The sequence below is a fragment of the Rhinolophus ferrumequinum genome, chromosome 17, assembly GCF_004115265.2.
Source record: "Rhinolophus ferrumequinum isolate MPI-CBG mRhiFer1 chromosome 17, mRhiFer1_v1.p, whole genome shotgun sequence".
Classification (NCBI taxonomy): domain Eukaryota; kingdom Metazoa; phylum Chordata; class Mammalia; order Chiroptera; family Rhinolophidae; genus Rhinolophus; species Rhinolophus ferrumequinum.
In genome coordinates, this window is record NC_046300.1 from 43,618,177 (window position 1) to 43,637,803 (window position 19,627).

At 54.4% G+C, this 19,627-nt stretch overlaps 1 protein-coding gene across 14 annotated transcripts in view; it reads left to right on the plus strand.

Annotated features, from left to right (window-relative positions):
* Nucleotides 1-19,627, plus strand: part of ATP2B2 (ATPase plasma membrane Ca2+ transporting 2) — a 360,418-nt gene that overhangs the window by 220,207 nt on the left and 120,584 nt on the right. For 10 of the 14 annotated variants that reach the window (XM_033131470.1, XM_033131472.1, XM_033131469.1 and 7 more), the window contains one exon: nucleotides 18,633-19,149. In XM_033131470.1, the coding sequence (XP_032987361.1) occupies nucleotides 18,951-19,149 (199 nt within the window). In that variant the 5' untranslated portion in view covers nucleotides 18,633-18,950. Of the gene's footprint in view, nucleotides 1-11,099; nucleotides 11,121-18,632; nucleotides 19,150-19,627 lie in introns of those variants that run through there. The other 4 variants (XM_033131476.1, XM_033131480.1, XM_033131481.1 and 1 more) reach the window with 2 other exon arrangements.

Below are 19,627 nucleotides of genomic sequence, written 5' to 3' on the forward strand. Positions count from 1 at the left end.
GAATGGAGGGGCAAGTAGAGGGAAGGAGCTAGCACCAGATGGGATATCTGCATTTGATCCTAGAGACACTGGGGAGCCACAGAGGTTCTTGAACACAGTCATGGAAGTGGAAGTGACCAGTAGAGCGAGGGAGGCTGCATGTCTGGGGGTCACGTGATTGGGCTCTGAAAGTGCACTGCCTTAGGTCCGACGTTGCTTCAACAGCTTCCCGGCGGTGAGACCTGGGGCAGACAACTTAGCCTCTCTGAGCCTGGGTTTCCCCCTTTGTAAAACGGGGCCCACTAACAAAGCTTACACATAGGGCTACTAAGGTGTTAAATGAGAGGGTGCATGTAAAGTTCTTGGGATGTCGGAAGTGCTCAATCCATGTTGGTCGATGCAGCTGCTGTAGGCCTGTCGGTGCTGCTTATTGAGGCTGTGTGTGCGTCAGACATCGCGCTTGGCGATGGGAACCAGCGCTGCCCGTGGTGGAACTCGCAGTCTGATGGGGGAGCCGGGCAGGTAGAGCTCTTCCTCTGGTTGTCCAGGATAAGCGCTGTACTGAAGGTACAGACCAGGCCCTGTGCGAGCAGAGGGAGCCAGGGAATCTGGGAGTCAGGGAAGCCCTCCCAGAAGAAGTGACATTGGATTTCTGGTGTGACAGTTTCCTTGAGAGAATATTTTGAGTCAGCAGCCACTGCCCCATGAACAAGGGAGGAAGGGGATGTGTTGTGGCTGCTCAGCGCCCAAAATAACCCAGATCCAAGGGCGGGCAGCCAGGCAAGCCCCAGGAGCTGCCGCCGTGCCTTTCCTGGCCAGGTTCCAGCAACCTTGGAGTAGTCCTGGCCTTGCCCTTTGCCCCCAGGCGGAAAGATGGCCGGAGGAAGGATGCCCAGGCTAGAGCCGCCCCCTAGGCCAAGGGGGCACGGAGGTCAGTGCAGGGCCAAGGCATAGCACTCTCTCCTGCCACACACAGGAGCGACCCCCATGTTTGCATTTCGGCTTCTGGGCCAGCGGCGTGACCACCAGGGCCAAAGAGGACGTGCCCGGTTGCTCTGGCCCTGCTCTCTGCCTCTGCGCCGCTCGACTCCCTTTCTCCATGTTCCTATCTCTGTGTCTTTGCTTCACTTCCTCTGCTCTTTGTCTCTCTCTCTCTCTCCCTCTCCTTGTCCTTTCTTCCTCTTTCCCTCTCTCCATCGGTCTCCTCCTCTCTCTGTCTACTTCCCTCCCCCTTCCTCTCTTTTACTCTCCTTCCCTCCCTCTCTCTGTCTCACTGTCTCTCTTTTGAAGTCTGCCTCTGTCTCTGTCTCTCTCTCTCCCTCTTCCCCCCTCTCCTTCCCACCCCCCCCCTCTCAAGTTCCTCCCTGCTTTACAGCTTCTCTTTCTCCCCTTTCTTTCCTCTCCACCTACCCCCTCCCCTCCCTACAGTGGGAGGCATCCTGGAACACACACACACACACACACACACACACACACACGCACGCACACGCACGCGTGCAGGCGCACGCTCTCTGAGCCCCCTTAGGACCAGAGCCCAGGCTGTCCGCCGGACCAGCCTGGCCCAGAACACAGGATGGAGGCAGGACTGGGCAGAAAGAGGGGTGTTGAGGCTCTTGGAGGTGTCTGGGGAAGGAGGGTTCTGTTCTCCCCTGCGCTTCCCTCGCCCCTGTGCTCGGAGCTGGGGCTGGGAGGAGGTTCCTGAGCTGTGTCTCCCCCTCAGTGCAGCTGCTGGGCTCTGAGTATCCGACGGCAGGTCAGTTCGTTGGGCCCATTCAGCAGAATTATAAATAGCAGCTTGTGCCCAGCCTGGCCTACAGAGCAACCTCGGCCGCCACAGGGTCCTCAGGGCCCCTGTCCTCCACCCCTCCAGCCATCCCTCTGAGACAAGGCTTGCCCCTCCCCTGTGCTGCCAGCGGGTCCTCAGGTCAGTGTCCGATGATGTGCTGTCACCATAGCAACCTGCGTGTCCAGCCCAGGCTCAGGTTGCGGGGAGGTGGGGGTGTAGGCAACTGAGGGAGAGAGAGGTCCAGTGGCCTGGAATCAAAGGTGACAGCTCTGTGCTGGGGCTTTTTGGCTCTCTTAGGGCCTGGGAGAGGGGTCCTGTCCTACAGAAATCTCACCCTGCTGGGGGACAGGTGGGGGTGCAAAAATGTCTGATACCGGGAGGCCTAGCAGAGAGGTGCCACCCCAGCCCTCGCCCAGTGAACTGGGACAGTGGGTCAGCCCAGACCTGAGAGCTTTGCATTCAAATCATACATGCCCACCTGCTCCTTAGGTCCCCTTGGGACCACCATTTAACCCTCTGAGCTCAGTATCCTCAATGTTGAGATAGGAAGAGTAATACTCCTCCTCCCACCTCCAGATGTGGCTGAAGAGATCAGAGATTCCAGCTGTGAGGCAGGTCCCTCAGGCCTCATGCTCCTTCTTAGTCCCCGAGGGCAGTGCAGGGGCAGGGTAAAGCTTGCAGGCTTCAGCGTCACACTGACCCACGTTCCAGTCTGGCCACAGCTGTTCACCAGCTGGATGATCTCGAGTAGGTTGCACGATCTCTCTGAGCCTCAGTTTTCCCATCTACAAAATAGGTGTAAAAACAGCATCTAGCCCTCACTGTTATTTTGAGGATGGATTGGGTGTGGTGGGAGAAGCTGTTGGTAACAGTGCCCTGCACATGGCAGCCACACTGCCCATCACTTTCTGAACTATTATTTCTATCCCATCTTTGGCAGACATGACCCTGCCTGTATCACTAGCTCACTGGTCACTTCAGACGACTTCCTTTCCCCCCAGATCTTAGTCTCCCTGTCTGCAAAATGACCATAGGACCACTCAGGCCCTGCCCAGGTCTGAGGTTTGTGTATCTCGAGCAGCCCCATGAGGCTGGACCATATCTAATATTATATACTGACGTCCCCACGGGGCCCTGTCCTCAGCTCCCGAAACCTGAGCTGCGTGGTTGCCTGGCAACCGAGGCGTGAGCGCAGGAGGCTTGGGTGTCAGGGTGTCCACCTGTAGCCCCCTCCCTGCAGGCCAGAGGCCCAGCAGACGGGCTCAGTCAGGCCAGGGACCCTTGCCCAGACCAGCCCAGGAGGAGTCTCCTGCTCTTCTCATACCTGCCCAGATTCAGCCTGTCTGAGAGTTCGCTTTCTCAGGGTAAAAGGGGCCATTGGCCTGGGATATTTTTGTAGGTAGGCACGTGGTCAGGCTTAGAGAGAGAGAAACCAGAGACCTCTCTCACTGCTAACTGATACAGCGGCTGTCACCATCACCATCTTCGTGGAAGCCTGCAGCCCAAGTTTGCCCAAAAGCATGGAGAATTCCCTGACCTTCTCTTAGCACGGCCCTCAGGAGCTCTGATGCCACCTCCTAGAGCTCCCAGGGCACTTTGCATGGCCACACTTAACAAATCATATCACCCGTATGTTTCCCTGGCCTGCCTGCACGACCTCTCCCATGTTTTCATTCATTTACTCAACAAATCATTTTACTGAGCACCTGTCCTCGCGCTTTTGTGTTCTGCCTGAGTGATCTTGGGCAAGTTGCTTAACCTCTCTTTGCCTTAGTTTTTTTCTTTTCTGCAACATGGGGATAATAAGAATACTCGTCTCGTAGAGTTGTGATGTGGATCAAATGAGATGACGTGTATAGAGTGCTCCATAAATATTAGCTCAGTTTACCATGATTATCTGTTAAATTGCTATAATGTGCAGGCACCGTGCCAGACAGGGAGGGAACAATGCAAAGCTTTTTGAGAACACGGCTGTGTCCAGTTTCTCTCTATCCACATTGCGTCCCACAGCTGCTGGCACACAGTAGATCCACAGCAAAAGACTGCCAAATGAGCAGAGGTAAGGAAATGAACTCTTTCCCCTGAAATCCATTGCTGCTTGGGGAACTGATTGGTGAGACGTTGCTTTAAACGTCTTTTACAATTCTGGTATAGGCTGTGTCATCCACAAAGTTACCAAAGTGGGCTTGAAATCTCGTTGTCGACTTCCGTCTCTACCTGTGTTTGGGTGGGGGGTGGGACAAGCAGGCCCACAGGTGCTTGGGGTGGACTTAAATAGCAGGGCAGACAGCTCTTGGAGGGAGGGGATCTGGCATTTACAGGTATCTAAGAGCGAGCGTCTCACGTTTTGCACCTTAGGCGCCTACTTACCTCACCCTGGTCCCAGCACCATGTCTGAGGGACCCATGTCAAGCATGTCTCTTGTCCTCTTTGAACCTCAGTCCCCTCATTTTTAAAACAGGCACCCTGCTTCCTCTGCCTCGGGGTCCCTTCCAGTCACAGACCTTATTAAGAAGAAGAAAAGGACGCTATCCCTAGGAGAGTGCTGGGCTGGTGGCCACGCCTCCCCAGAGCCGACCATTCGTCAGCAAAGCCACGGTGGGTGGCCGCCAGCCCTCTGGCCCTGGCCGTTTCTAACAGCAGGTGATGCAGCCAGGCTGATGGCTCCAGGATTTCACCCTTGACTTCTTCCGAACACAGGAAGGGGCTGCCATCTGCTTCCTGCCCCTCACACCCAGACTGCCAGGTCAGCCAAAGCCCCTGCCTCACACCTGTCAGCAGTGCAAGGAAAAGAACCCCACTGGGGGTTCCCTAGTAGATGCTAAAGCTAGCGATACCCTGGGGGCCTCCTGCCGGCCCCCAGCCACTTGGATCTGAGGCACTGTGCCCCCCCTAAGGAAGGAGTGGTGGCTCTGGCTTTCTCTCTCTCCCCTAAACAACACATTTCACTCTACCAGTGGGGCAGATCCTTTTGTGCTGGTTCTAGGTCCAGGAATCTGTTGAGTGCCAAGGTCGGGAGCACAGCCTTGAGACACAGACCCCAATGTGAGCTTGGCCAGCCATCCCACCATCTGAACTTCAGTTTCCTCACCTATAAAATGAAGACGAGTATCTACCTCCGGGGCTGTCGTGGGTATGAGCGAGATCATGTCTGGAAAAAGCTGAATACAAAGAGTGGCACTTACAGTAATAAACCTTAGCTGCTCTTACGATTATTTTTATTACTGTTACTTCTGTTCTGGTGCCCTTATTACTGTGGCCGGCCACCTTCCTGCCAGAAATGTTCTCTCATTTCCTCTTGTTCAGTCACATCTTTGATCATTCCTACAGGTCAGTGCTGGGTACACAGTAGGTGCTCATTGCATGCTCTCTGCCTTCGTATTTAAATGAAATGCTTGTTGAAGAAGTGGATGCGTCCATGACCCAGGCATCTTGTTCTCTCTTAGTTTCTGAGGACAAGTCACACGTTCCTACAGCCACTTGGCAAGCTTCTGTCAGGCACCAACTCTGTCTGTCAGGGGCACTGGGGACCTAGAGATGGATGAACACAGCCTCGTACCCTGGAGGTCATGAATGGTCAAGCCCCATGGAGGGATCTGTTGGCTCTGCCTGGAGAGTGGTGTCAACATCGTGTTCACTGAGGAGGGGCCTTCTGGGCTGGGCCCTGCAGGGTGGATAGGAGTCCACCAGGCAGCGAAGCAGAAGGGAGGGAACAGCTTGTGCTAAGGCATGGAAGGTTGTCCATAAGGCAGCTCTGAGTTGATTTTTTATTATTAAAACAAGAACATTTCCCCCGATAGATGTCTCAGTGTCCAGAAGATAACTGGCTGATCTGAGGGCACACGCACTGGGCCCCTTGGGGTGGGGTGGAGGGTGCCAAGAGCTGGAGAGGCCCCCTTACCTGGCCTGATCCAGTGTCCAAGACTTACCACAAGTCAGAATGCGAAGGTGTCTTAGAAGCCACCTAGTCCAAGCTCCTCATTTTACAGATGGAGGAACTGAGGCCCAAAGAGAGCAGACAGTGGAGTAGGGACAGCTAATGGCAGACCTCTTAGCCAGGCTTGCTCCAGGCGTATCCACCCGTAGTTAGGGGTAACCAGCTAACTACCCCTAAGTTAGGGGTAGTTAGGATCTTGAGCCCCCAGGTGACTCCTTGAAGATGTCACTCTCTGCAAGACCTGCCACCTGTAGACAGCCCCAGAGACCGTGATGAGGCGTCTGTGACAGGCAGGCGATACATGCCCCATATGCAAACACATATGTGCTCTGCTCTGCTCTGACATGCACAGGCACACATCTGTACACACCTGGCTGTGCATCCGTGCACACACTCTGCCCGACCCTGACACATACACATCTAACGTCTATGCACTCATAGACTTGAACTTGCAGTGGGAAAGAGGGAGCAGGAATATTCTGCATGAGTCAGAAAATGCCCGTTAACTACGAAACAATAAAAATAATTTAAAAATTTCAGCTCAACCCAAAGAACTTTGTAACTCTCAGCATTGGCACAGACTATCATGGAAGGAAGGAGTGAACCCCCTGTCAAGGAAGGCATGCAAGCACAGGCAGGACTTTACACAAGTGCTGTGAAGGGGTTTGGGCATCACAGGGATTTTCACCTCTGAGGTCCCTTCTGGTCTCTGGATTCAAGTGAGCTTGGGAAAGCAGGGCTTCTTCTGGCTTTTCTGTCAAGCTTTGCAAATACTGGTGGCCCTGCAGAGACTCATATTATCTTCCCAACACCCTTGTGAGGTAGGGACGACTGTTGTCCCTATTTTAGAGATGTGGCATCTGAGGCCAGAGGGCTGCCTTGATTTCCCCAAGGTCACTCAGTGATGGCAGAACAAGGGTTCTAACCCAGATCTCTCTGACTCTAAGCCTCAAACAAAGGGGTTCTGAGTCAAGTGAAGTTGTGAGTCAAGTGAAAAGTGGTTTAAGAATCCATAGAGGGAAGGAGTTTCTGGGGTGGGAGGAAATTCCCAAGAGGAGATGGCCCTGGAGATGGTAGACGTAGGGACCCAGACATGGGGTGGAATGTAACAGGCAGAGAGGGCAGTCCAGGGAGGGATCCCAGCCGTACAACACGTGGCGGTGGGGCTGCTGTGGCGGCCACATGAGAGGGACAGAGGGGGGCAAGGCTGCACACAAGCTCCGTGGCCTTGCTCACTTTCATTTGGGGGCTCAGCGCCTCAGCATCATGCCGTGGCTCTGCACAGCTTCAGTGAGGCTGGGGTCCCCTGGGCCTGCATCCCCTAGGGAGGCTGCATTCGCATCTGTCCCTGAGCAGATGGCTGATGAGCACAGCTAGCGGCCCCCACCCCCACCCGCACCCCCTTCTGTCGCCAGGACTCGGCTGCGCCGGGGAGTGTGGTGCAGCGTTATTTTTAGAAGTGGCACCATCTGTTCAAGGTGCCGGGTGGATGCTGTTCGTCTCCGCAGTGGCCGGGACAGCCATGCCAAGTCAGGGGAAGACTGCAGAGCTCGCCGGCGGGTTGGTCACTCATCAGCATGCCAGCCTGCTGGATGCAGGAGCCAAAGAGATTCCACAGGCCCTCGGGGCATGGGATTCTGCAAACCTGGGCCTGGGCTGCTGCTGGTGTGGCTCTGGGGCCGGGCAGCCAATGCAGAGGACGAGCTCGGCGTGGGGGGCATCCTGTGCCCCAGCCTGGTCCCTGGGCCCAAACCGTGGCCTGCCTCCTGGCAGATGCGGACTGTCGTGCCTGGCCATACCCCTGACCTCCAGCTCAGTGTAGAATGGGGAAGAGGCAAGAGGAGAAAAGGACGATGGCCAGCCCGCAAGGATCCTCTGTGGGACCTAACACTGGGTGGGGCAGAAGACGCGGACCTGAGCAGTGAGGTCCAGAAGGGCTGCCACATCCCCCACTGGATCCCAAAGGCCTCAGTGTGTCCCACTGCCTGAGGCACCACACATAGGGCTTCTGAGTCACCAAGGGAGGGACTTAGGCTGGATTGCGAACAGGGGCTCTGATGGCAGACAACCTGGGTTCAGATCGAACAGTTACGTGACCCTGGGCAACCTCCTTAACCTGGCAGAGTCTCTGTTTGCTTGTCTGTGGAGTGGGACGCCAGTAGCAGCTCCTCTAGAGGGTCTTGGTGCAGATGTGCTGATGGAATACCTCTAAGGCTGGAGCACACAGCTGGGGGCGCTGGGCGTCAGCTCCTCCTACCATCTGGCTGAGCAGCTTCCACTTTTTCGATGCAGAGCGTATCCTAAGATTTGTCGTCCTCAGTGTCGGTCCACAGTCAGATTGCTGTCTCAGTTGTCGAACCAGCGTTGGTGGCTGGGGAGGCCTTGCGCTCAGGGAGTTCAAGGTCTAGTAGGGGAGAATTTGGCAAGACCCACCCCGAGACTGAGGTGGAGGGTGTGAATTCGAGGAAGGAGCCACACGTGATGGGCTGGCGGTGGGAAGAGGGTTGAAATTTGCGGCGGAGGAATTAGAGAAGTTGGCATGCTGGGCCTTGGAGAGGAAAGGTTTGATGAATGGGAAAGGGGGCGTAGACAGTCCTGGATGGAGGGGACAGTGTGTGCGTAGGGCAGCAGGCAGGAGTATCTTTTAGTTATTCAAGAAATGTAAGGAGTTCCTTCAGAACAGAGCCCAAGAAGGCTGGCTCCGCACCCACCAGGCAGGACCCCGCGTGGCATCGGGGAGCCGGCGATGGTCTTCACTGAATCCAGACAGCAGCATGCTGAATCTGAGAGGCAGCACAGTGCAGTGGTCTCAGAGTCACACAGGTCCCAGCTCCGCTCCTGGCTCTGCCGCTCCTTAGCGGTGTGACCCTGCGCATGATGTTATTTCTGCGCCTCAGTTTACTCATCGTAGTAATGCCTACCTCATAGGCTTATTGTGGGGTAAGGTGTGTTCAGAGCCCGACACGTGGAAGCCACTCTCAGCGCATGCCAGTCACCGTCAGCATCACTCTAGGGACAGTGAAATGAGGATGAAGGGGGCAGTTGGGAGGCCGTGGACGTGGAGCCTGAACGCGGGCCAGGAGCCCGGAGAGGGGAGAGAGGAGGGAGCCTGGCCCTTACCCAGCTGAGGGGATGTGGGTGCCCGATTACATATGAAAGAAGGAACAAAGTCAAGTGTGACCCCGATAGGCCAACTCTGGGGACCTGGGAGGGTTGTTTAGAGGCCATAGATGGTACAGGGGTCACAGAAGGGTGAGGACATCTGGGGGAGTCTGAGAGCCTGGGGACGACTTGGCAGTCAGGGGCTGTAGAGCTTAGGAGAAAAGCAGGGTGGAAAGGGTGGTTTGGGAACCACCCGTGTTAGGATGAAAGTTGATGGCAGTGGGTGGCATTGCCTAGGAGAGAAGAGGCATTGAGTGTCCAGGGCAGGGCCATGACCCCAAACAAAGAAGCCATGAAGACTCATGGGCAGATGTGGTCAGAGAAGCCGTAGGAAAGTGGGAAGACGGGGTGGGGAGTTGTCAGCCATGGGTAAGGGCGTGAAGACTGAACACACCCCTGGAGCTGGCTGGTGTGAAGACTGAACCACCAGCCCAGGAGTCACCCAAAGGCCTGGCAGGAAGTGGCATTTGGGTGGGCAGAGACAGGGAGCCAGAGGTGTTTTGAGCCAGAAGCTGGGCCACGAAAGTTCTAGGATTCTAGAACCCCGAACCAGGGGAGTGTTGGCTGTAAGAGGAAGAGAGCAGAAATAGGGGCTGGAATGGGAACCTCAAAGTGCTAGGGCAGTGGTTCTGCTTGTTTAAAATTCCCGGCCCCACCACCAGAACCTGACTCATCTCTGAGGACCTGAGTTTCCACCAGCCCCCAAGTGATGCCAGCACGAGTGGCCCTCTGGGAACCACACTTTAAGCAGCCCTGCTCCGGGGTCCCAAGCTCCACCCAAAGAAGCTTTTATCAGAGGAGAAGGACAGGAAACCTTGGCCCCATGGAGGCAGCTCCTGCTCTCAGCTGCTGCTCCAGCTTCCCGACCTTTTCATTCACCGCCTTCAGGTCTGAGGCCAAGTTGAACGCCTGACAGAGATCTCTGGCTTTGCACCAGGGAGACTCCACAGGAGATAACCTAGGCTCAGGCAGGGCAGGCGGTGAGTGCACAGTTACCAAACCAGGGCATCTTTTCTTTAGCCCAGAAGACTGGCCACAGTAGTGAGAGCTAGAATCTCAAAGACACCACAGACACACACACACACACACACACACACACACACACACACACACCCATCCCTGCCAGCACATACATCATTCTAATTCTCCTCCTCTCTTGAATCCAGGAGTCCTGCTCTTCTCTCCATATAGTTTCCCCCTCTCCATATAGTCTCAATCCACATGGAATGATTTCCCCCCACACTTTAGCTTCCTGTTTCTCTGGTCTGGACCCGACAGGACTCCCTGGCAATTCAAAAGTAATCTCCCAACTTACACTCATCCCCTGGCATGCCTGTGGGTGAATATTCCTACCCCAATGAATGAAGGAAAAAATTTAATAAACTCAGTCAGACTGATATACCACCACTTAAATATGGTCCCAGCAGGAACCAAAGGGAAAGGACCATGCGCAGTGCAGAAGAATGATTCACTAGTGCTGGGATTTCTGGCATCAGGGACAGATGGCACTGATGAGCCAAGGTGGGTCCTCTGTGCGTGCACTTGTGGCCCTGAGTAGCCTTTTGCATAGTGTCATTTTGTTGGTTCACCCCTGCTCACTAGGACACCCCATTGCCCGAGAACCCAGCTTTGAGTGTCAGCACCAAGTATCTGGGATCAGCTTCCCTTGCCTCTTGACGGAGCTCACAGGAAAGGCCTATGCCCTCCCCCGTCCACCCCCACCCAGAGCCTCAGGCTCCCCAACCCCACACTTCGTTGGTCAGCACTGCTATACTAGAAAGCTCCTAAGGGCACTTACGACCCTCTGCTCTAGGTCAGCACCGCAGCATGTAAACAGCACCTGGAAACGTAGTCCTCAAAGCCCACCCGATCCCCAGTCAGCACTGAGGCCTTGGGGACAGCTCCCAGTGGAGCTGGTTCCCAATGCCGGCTTCTCTGTCCTCCCCAGGGGCGCTGTCAGTCAGCACCAGGACCACGTGGACAGCGCTCACTCCCAGCCCCTGCTGTCAGCCTTCAGGGAGGGGGCCTGCAAGTATCACGTTCCCTGACCTCAGCCACCCAATCCCTCCCCAGCACCCACCTCCGTTCATCCATCAGCACTTCATCCCCAGAGACATCTCCCTGGCCCCAGCCCTCCACGGTCAGAGGTGAAGCCTGAGGACTTACCAACCAACAAGTGACCTGCTGTGTGTGGCCAGAGCACTGACAGCAGAACACGGTTTCACTGTAGAAACCACAGGAACGGGCAGGAGCCTGGTATGTTGGAGAAACGAATGTGAGTGAGCCTGGGGGTCCCGTAAGTGTCTAGGTGTGTGTGTGAGATCCGGGTGTTTCACCCCTCACCAAGGACCTTATACCAGTCAATGCTCTCTCGTTTTCTTTTTTCTCCTCTGTAAAACAGGGAATTACTGTGTCACGGGGTTGTTAGGAAGGATTAAATGCGATTAAAATGTAAAGCGCCTAGAACAGCGCTTGGCACATAGTAGGTATAAAATCTAAGTGTTGCTGTTATTATCAATTTTTGTCCTTCCTTCAGTCCTCTGCTTGTAAACCATGGGGAAAAAGGAGGCAGACGAAGGCAGGATGGGACAGTGTCACTGTAGCCACTTAGGACCTGGAGGTTGGGCATTGCCAGGGCTGCAGAGGGGGCCGCAAGGAGGTGAGTGCGCTGCAGGGAGAGTTGGGCGGCCAATAGTTGAGGCTGAGGAGGTGGCCGAGGCTTTGGCTGAAACCAGAGAACAACGTCCATCCCAAACATGCTCAGTGCACATCCCCTTTCTTGCAGGCAAAGTGACGTCTCCCCAACACTTCTCTGCCTCAGCTAAGCTTCCTTGTTTCCATTGCTGGTGACTTTACTGTTTAACTTCATCAGAAAATCCTCAAAGATGTTTTACAGGAATATTTCTAAACAAGGAACATATAAAGAGTACAAATCTTAGAAAGCAGACACTGCCGTGCAGAGGCCCAGAGGGGAGCAGTGGATGCAAAGGCAGCAGGTGAATTTTGATCAGCGCGTGACTCCCAGGTTCTAGGGCATTTCTCCTTCCTTCGGCCTCCAGCCAAACAGGACTTGGCCCACAGTGGGGATGGCTGCTCCTGCTGGAGATGACGCAGCAGCAAGGAGGCCCAGGGAAGTCTGTGTGTCCTGAGAAGCAAGTATCAGATGACGGGAGAATCCTTGAGGATGGCGCTAAAATGGCTCTTTGAGACTGAGTATCTGTCCAACCCCCACCCTCACTTTACAGAAAAGGAAACTGAGGCACAGGGGAGAAAGTTCTGGTCCAAGGCCACACTGCAAGTTGGTGAAAGGCACAGAGGAAATATGGAGGCTTTGGACTGGAGCAAGCGTATAAACTGGGAGGCCTTGGACATCTGTAGTCTCTCTGAGCCCCAGCTTCCATGACTGTGAGGTACGGACAGTGAGACCACATAGCCCACGGAAGCATGTGCTCAGCACGTCCTGTTAACAGCAGTGGTCAAGCCAAGATCGGGACCCAGCCGGTCTGGTTCCTAGGCAAGTGCTGTTTGGGTTACATCCTCCCAAAATCTGAAGGGAAAGTTGTGCAGTAATCACTCAACTCAGCCTATAGATCCTGACCATGGTGGTCTTGGAGGGGGCTTCTCATGGCAGAATGATCAGATCTTAAACAGCAGGGTAGGAGCACTTCTCTAGCTCTCCTCAGAACACCAGTTCCTGGGGCAGGGCCTGAGATGTACCTCCTTAGGGTTAGTGGATGGTGAAAGGATGGAGAGACACACAGATGGACAGATGGATGGATAGCTGATGGATGGGTGGATGGGTGAATGGATGGATGGATGGATGGGTGGATGGATGGATGGATTAATGGATGGGTGGATAGATGGATGGATTAATGGATGGATGGATGGATGGATGGATGGATGGACGGATGGATGGACGGATGGATGGATGGATAAGTGGGTAGATGAATAGGTGTGTGAGACACCTGGAAGACCAGAAATGGGGTTTTCTTCCTACCATCTACCATTGGCAGCTCCTCTGGAGAACAGGGGCAGTGGAGGTGTTGAGCCTGGTGGGAAGCTAAGGACTGGACCTGCCCTCCATCAGGACAGGCATGGGGGTAAGAAGCTATGGAGAAGCCCTCGGTCCCTAACAGTCCAGCCCGGACCCTGCCTCTGCCATCTGTGCATTCGGGCTGATGCACGGCTGTTTCTGACAGACTTCTTTTTTTTTTTTGATTTTTCTTTTCTGGTTAACAGGATAGGAATTTTCTAAAAATAGCACTAAATTTGCTTCTGAGGTATTCATTTTCAATTTCCTTCCAATTTCCCCCATTCTCGCTCCTCAACTGTGAGAGCTCAGAGCTGAGATTTTCATCGTCAGTTTTGATTCACAAACACATACACGCACACTGTGAGCCTGTGCGCTCAGAGGTTGGCGTGGCACAGACACCTCTGGCTCACTCACACTCACACTCATCCTGACGAGTCCAGTAAAACAGCACATAAACCCTTATCCTTTGGGGTCCCCCACACTAAACACACATCTAGTGACACACCACAGGGACACACACACACACAGTCACTTATGAGCCCAGCCCAACGCTAACTAGCATTCTCACACTCCTGACCCAGGTGTGCCCCACACTATGGACTGGCCAGGCTGAGCGTGCACCATCACACACCCCACTGACCCTGTCATGCACATACTTACTCCACTCTCAGAGTCACTCCAGACCCATCAGGCTCTCCTCACACACGTGAACACACAGGTGATCGTCCCCTCCCCTGGAGAGGGCCATCGAAGGCAATGGCTGCAACTGTCTGGGTGCGGCAGCAGCTGTCCCTTTGCCTCTGGCTGCTGGCTGAGTTCACCTGGCTCCCTGGGTCATCCCCAAGGTGCAGGGTTCCCGTTGCTGGGACAGGAAGTCCTGCAGAATGGCCAGAATTTGCATCCTGGAGAGGAAAGGAAATGTCCTACCCCACAGGAACTATATAGTTAGTCAGCCGCAGAGCAGAGGGAAGACTGGCTCTGTCTGCTGCACCAACAAGCTGGGACCCTCCCCAACCCTCTGAGCAGTGCCAGGGGCCTGTACGTATGGCCCAGTCGGTCTGAGTTCCGCATTAAGCACAGCTGTGTGAGGGACATTCTGGTTGAACAGAGGATAAAGGCAGTGAATGAGTGATCACCGTAAGAACAGTCACCATTTAACAAGTTCTTCCTCTGTGCCAGGAACCAGGCTAAGCTCTATCTCAATTAGTCCTCACAAAACCCTCTGCGGTAGGCTGTGAGTTGGCTCTGTCACAGAGTGGGAAACCAAGGCACAGGGAGGGGCTAATAACCTTGCCCAAGTCACCAAACTATCCATGGTAGCATCAGGCCTGTCACCCAGGTTCTCCAGACAGGGCCTGTGTCCCCTACATTTGTCATGGCTGCCACAGATGATTCAAAGAAGAGGTATCTTGAAAACTACATATTAAGGTGGCATTTAAATTCAGCACATCTTAAGACAGAAGGATTCAGCGTTTGAAAGTTATTTTTAGCACATAATTCATTTGCGATTGTCCCAGCTACCATCCTTCAGTAGGATTTAAAAAGCTGTTGTTGGTTTGGGGTTTTGTTTTCTTTTTTAATCCTTCCTTCGAAAGATAGATTCCTTCTTTGTTAACGCCAAAAAAAAAAAAAAATGCTCCTTCCTCCGCCAGCGTCCCTCCTGGCAAAGACTTTTTATTAAGAAACCTCTAACCTATTCTTGAGTCATGGAAATGTAACAATCCAGAATCATTTAAATGCTAATAAGATGAAACCGAAATGCATAAATCCAATATTGTCAGAATGTTCTCCTAGATTCTGAAGGTCCTGGCACATCAGAGGCTGAGGGGTCCCAGAGAGCACCTCGTTCAGCCCCTTCCCTTTCCACAAGGGGAAACTGAGGCCCAGGGAGGAAAGGGGCTTAGTCAAGGTCACGTTTCAGGAGCGTGGGAAACAAGGAAAGGCTTTTCAGTGGGCCCCGGCCTAAGCTGTGTGACCCCCGGCATGTTGCTCACCCCCTCTGGACCCAGGACTGCTGCAGGCCCTGCCCAGGCCTGTGTCTCAGTCTGCTTGGCGGCTGTAACAAAACACCACAGACTGGGAGGCTTAAACGACAGAAATTTATTTCTCATTGTTCTGGAGGCTGGGAGTCCAGATCAAGGTGCCCACTGATGGGGTTCCTGGTGAGGTGCCCTCTTCCTGGCTTGCAAACAGCCGTCTTCTGGCTGTGTCCTCACATGGCCAAGAGAGACCATCTCTCCTGTCTCTTTTTATAAGAACACCGATCCCATTCCTGAAGGCTCCACCCTCATGACCGAATCACCTCCCAGATACCTCCAAATGCCATCACATGGGGGATTAGGGCTTCAGCACACTAATGGCGGGCATCTGTGCCGTCCATAGCAGCCCATGGGCCCCTTTCTTAGGGCAGGAGTCACGGCAGTGTTGAGAACTAGCTGCAGATGAGTATCACTGTAACCATAATGGGGGTACACTTGCTAATGATAGGGTAGGAGGGGGGCCGGGGGCACAGCAGCCAGTGCTGTAGTGTCTGCTCCGGGCCAGGAGCTGCACCGAGGGGTCTCAGTGGGGCCTCACAGCATCCTGTCTGTAAGACGGGCCGGTCAGCTCCACTTTGCAGGTGAGGCCCACCCAGTGAGCTTAAATGAGTTCTCCAAGGTCACACTGCTCATTAAATGCCTAAGCCATATAGTAGTAGGCAGCAAGGAGGTATTTGGACGAGTCAGCAAGGATGGCAGAGTCTGATAGGCTGTGGCTGAGAGGACAGCTGCCCGCATCAGCCTCACACCCACGCCTCACCGTGAGGAAGGAAAGCTGAGGGACGGGGGGCAGGGGGTGCATCTCAAATACGAAAGTATGACTACTGATTGTGATATCTTTCATGACCCCCAGCAAACCTGTAAGGTAGGCAGGGTAGGAATCACTAGCCCATTTTGCAGACAAGGAAACTGAGGTCCGAGGACCTCCCATGGATGGTGGCCTAAGAGCTAATGCAGATATTCATTCATTCATCAAGTATTGATTGAGTGCCTTCTGGGTGCCAGGCTCCATACTAGGTACAAAAGTGGCGTGACTATTGCCCACTCAGAACTCTCAGGCTCCTGGGGAAAGGAGACGGCTAAGCAGTCCAAGCAATAAAGTGTGAAGTACCTGGCATGGAGTAGATGCCCAAAATACAATTATTGGGTGGATGGATGGACGGAGGGACGGATGCACGGACGGACAGATGGTTGAAGACCATTGTGCATCTTAGCACAATAGTCATTAAAATCGCCAGTAGGCCATTAACTTGTGCCTACTGTCGTCGTCACAAATCTAATTACTGCTAACGAGTCTCATAGCCGTGCTGTCAGAGATGTAATTAGCAGTGCCTGTAGCTACGCCACAGGTAGCAGGTGGATAGATAGCAAATAGTGCCTCAGGTTTAGAAAGTCCCTCGTGGCTTGCAAAGCACGTTCGTTCACATACAGCATTTCGTGTAAGCATCCTAAGAACCTCACGAGGAGACTCACCAGGGGAGGCAGCAAAGCACCCTGGTTAAGAGAATGTCTCCGCATCCTGGGTGCCTGAGTTCAAATTCCAGCTCCACTACGTGCTAGCTGTGTGATGTTAGGCAGCTTACGTCACCTCTCTTGGTCTCAGTTTCCTCCTGTGTTCTACGGAGATAACAAGACTATCTCAGAAAGTGGTTGTACGAATTGGTAACGATCCCAATAACTATTGTGCTTACTCAGTAATTACTGGGCTCAGTTCTAAGTGTTTTACATGAAATAACTACTTTAAGCCTCATAATACCTATGAGATACTATTATTCCTCCCCCCCTTTTCTAAGATAATTATACTAAAGTTAATTTGCCTCCCATTCTGCTGGAAGCCAGAATTTGACCAGAAACTGTGGCTTCTACAGCCCCGCCTGTTAAGCAACACAGCATCTCCACATGCACGCATCCTTGGTCCTGCCTCACCTGTTGGTCCCAGGGTAAAGAGAAGGCTTTCTACTGTGGCCCTGGGTAAACACGCCCTCCTGGGAGGCAGGACAGGTGTCTCCTGCAGCTCCAGCACCCCTGACCCATGGCTGGGAAGGCCCCTACCCCAGGTGTAAACGCACCAGATTTGAACATGGTTTGTAATTAGCTCCCAGCAAACGAGCAAGGGGTAGCAAGGGGACAGAGGAGAATGACTGTCGTCTTACAGATGAGGAAACTGAGGCTGGTACAGTAAAGGGACTTGCTCAGGTTTCCACAGCCAGGATTTGGGAGAACTCAGATTTGAACGGGATTACTCTTCCAGATTCGTTGTTCACTGAAGAGTCCACCCAGCAGCCTCTGCTCTTCAGAGAGAAAGGAGAGAGTGCCCCCTGGGGCTGAGGTCAGGAAAGCAGCCACCTCGGGGGCCCCTTTGCGCTTGCTCTTTGTGGCTCTGGACAAGTCCCTTTCCCTCTCCAAGCTTCAGCTTCTTCACAGGGCAAACGAGATTAACTCTACAATGCCACCAGCTCTAGAATTCTGTGCCAGAGGAAAGGATTGTGAAGGAGAGAGACGGGGCAGGGGAGAGGGGGAAAGAGGAAGAAATTGGGGCTGGGGTGGGGGCTCACTCCCATTTTCCTCCCCCACCCCTGCCCCTCCCTGTCCTGGACCCAGGATGGCCAGCTGTCTGAGGCTGCTGGGCGGAGCCGGTCCCCGTGCCAGGCCCAGCCGAGCTCAGCAGGGGCCCTTTGTCACCCAACGCTTGCCGGGGCCTTGGACACTGGTGTTGGGTGTCCGGGCAGATTGGATTCTCTCCTGGCAGCCCTGCAGATGCTGCACTCCTGCAAGGGTGGCCAGGCGGGCAGAAAGAAGCCAGCGCTCCCTCTTCCTCCTGGACTCCCAGAGGGACGTGGAGACTGCTGTCTGTGGTGCTGGACTGTGGGAGCCCCCAGGTGAGGGCTGTGTGGACTCCAGCTCATGCTGGGGGCCACGCTGTGGGCTCAGTGATGTGTGAGCTGGCTCCTCTGGCCCAGCAGAGGGCCTTCCTTCATGTGGTTGGGTGCTGCTGGGGCGGGGGGGTGGCTTTCTCCCATCGCCATGCCTGTGAGACCCAAATGGAGAGAACAGTGTATATCAGCAGGTGGCGTGGACGGGGAGCATATATACTTGGGGAGGGTGTGCATGCCCCAAATTGTGTGGGCATGGGATGTGTGTAAACATGTTGAGAACAGTGAGGGAAATAGGGATCTGTGTGTGCACAGGGGGTACTTTTGAGGGAAGGAGGTGGGGGTGTTAAATATATGACTGCATGTGACACTTCACAGCGGGGAGGAAGTGTCACCCAGAGTGTGTGTGAAGTGGGGCTTGTGTATTGCTGTGTGTATATGGTAGTAAGTGGGTCCTAAAAATAGGTGGCAGGGCACCCCAAACTGTGTGTGTGTGAGAGGGTGTGTGTGCACCAGGGTATGTGTTGTGAAGTCAGCGTGTTACATAGCACAGTGGACAATCAGGGGTTTGGGGTCCGTGATGCAGGTGCATCGGGCTGTGCCTTGGGGGTGGTATATCGTGGGGTATCTAGGTGAGTGCCAGTACATTTGGATTTACATTGTGTGCTGGTGTGTTATGGATGTCGTACAAAGCACCCATGGCAGGGTGTGCGGGGGTTACGTGGGTGAGCATGCATGCACACGTACACGGGCCTTCGTGAGCGCCTGTCCCAGGAGGCCGGCAGGGCCTGACCCTTGTCACCACTCTGTGCTTCCCCCACAGGAGCCACCGCCCCTGACCATGTAGATGGCAGCTCCAGGGAGCAGCATGGGCGCCGCTGAATGGAGACTACTGGGTCTACAGCCCTGAGCCCCTCCAGCCCCTGGACCTCTCCCCATTCCCGGGGATACCTTTTGGAGTTCACCACCGCTGTCATCAGCCCACCTGGGCCACTTGTCCCCCCGGGACCCGGAGTCGGCCACCAGGAGCCACAGCTGTCCAGTGAGGTCGTGCTGAGGACAACCCCACCGAGCCATCAGCCGTCAGCCTCCTGTGCAGCACTGCCCCTCGGGCCGACCCCGAGCAGGGCCTGTGGCAAACATGGGTGACATGACCAACAGCGACTTTTACTCCAAAAACCAAAGAAACGAGTCGAGCCATGGGGGCGACTTTGGGTGCACGCTGGAGGAGCTCCGCTCCCTCATGGAGCTGCGGGGCACCGAGGCCGTGGTCAAGATCAAGGAGACTTACGGGGACACTGAAGCCATCTGCCGGCGCCTCAAAACCTCACCTGTTGAAGGTAGGTGTGGGAGACTCAAACCCAGGGCTGCAGCCCTGGCCACTGCCATCTGAGTTGGCTCCAGGGGCAGTATTCTTAACTTTTAACCACAGGACTATCTCAGACGTGGGCTGAAATGCCAGTATGGCCATTCTAGTGTGTTCTAGCTGAGGGTCAGGGGACGGGGCTTCTTCCGTTTTCTCCCCATTATGGGTTGGGATCTGGCGCAAGGCCCCTGCAGAGAGAACCACGGGAACAGAGCTGAGTCAAGGCTGTGTTCTGGAAACCAGATGCCAAACTGCGCCACATCCGCCAAGGGAGTGGGCTCATCATCCTGGAAACCTGGGAGGCACCCAGTCTCCAAGACTGGGCCGGGAGGGAGACCTGAGGGGCCAGAAGAGGAACCAGGCCTTGCTTTCCTGCGTCCAGGCTCAGGAAGGGCTCCTGCTTCCCCCACCCCATTTACAGTGGTTGGAAACGGGGGTCCAGCCAGCCAGCC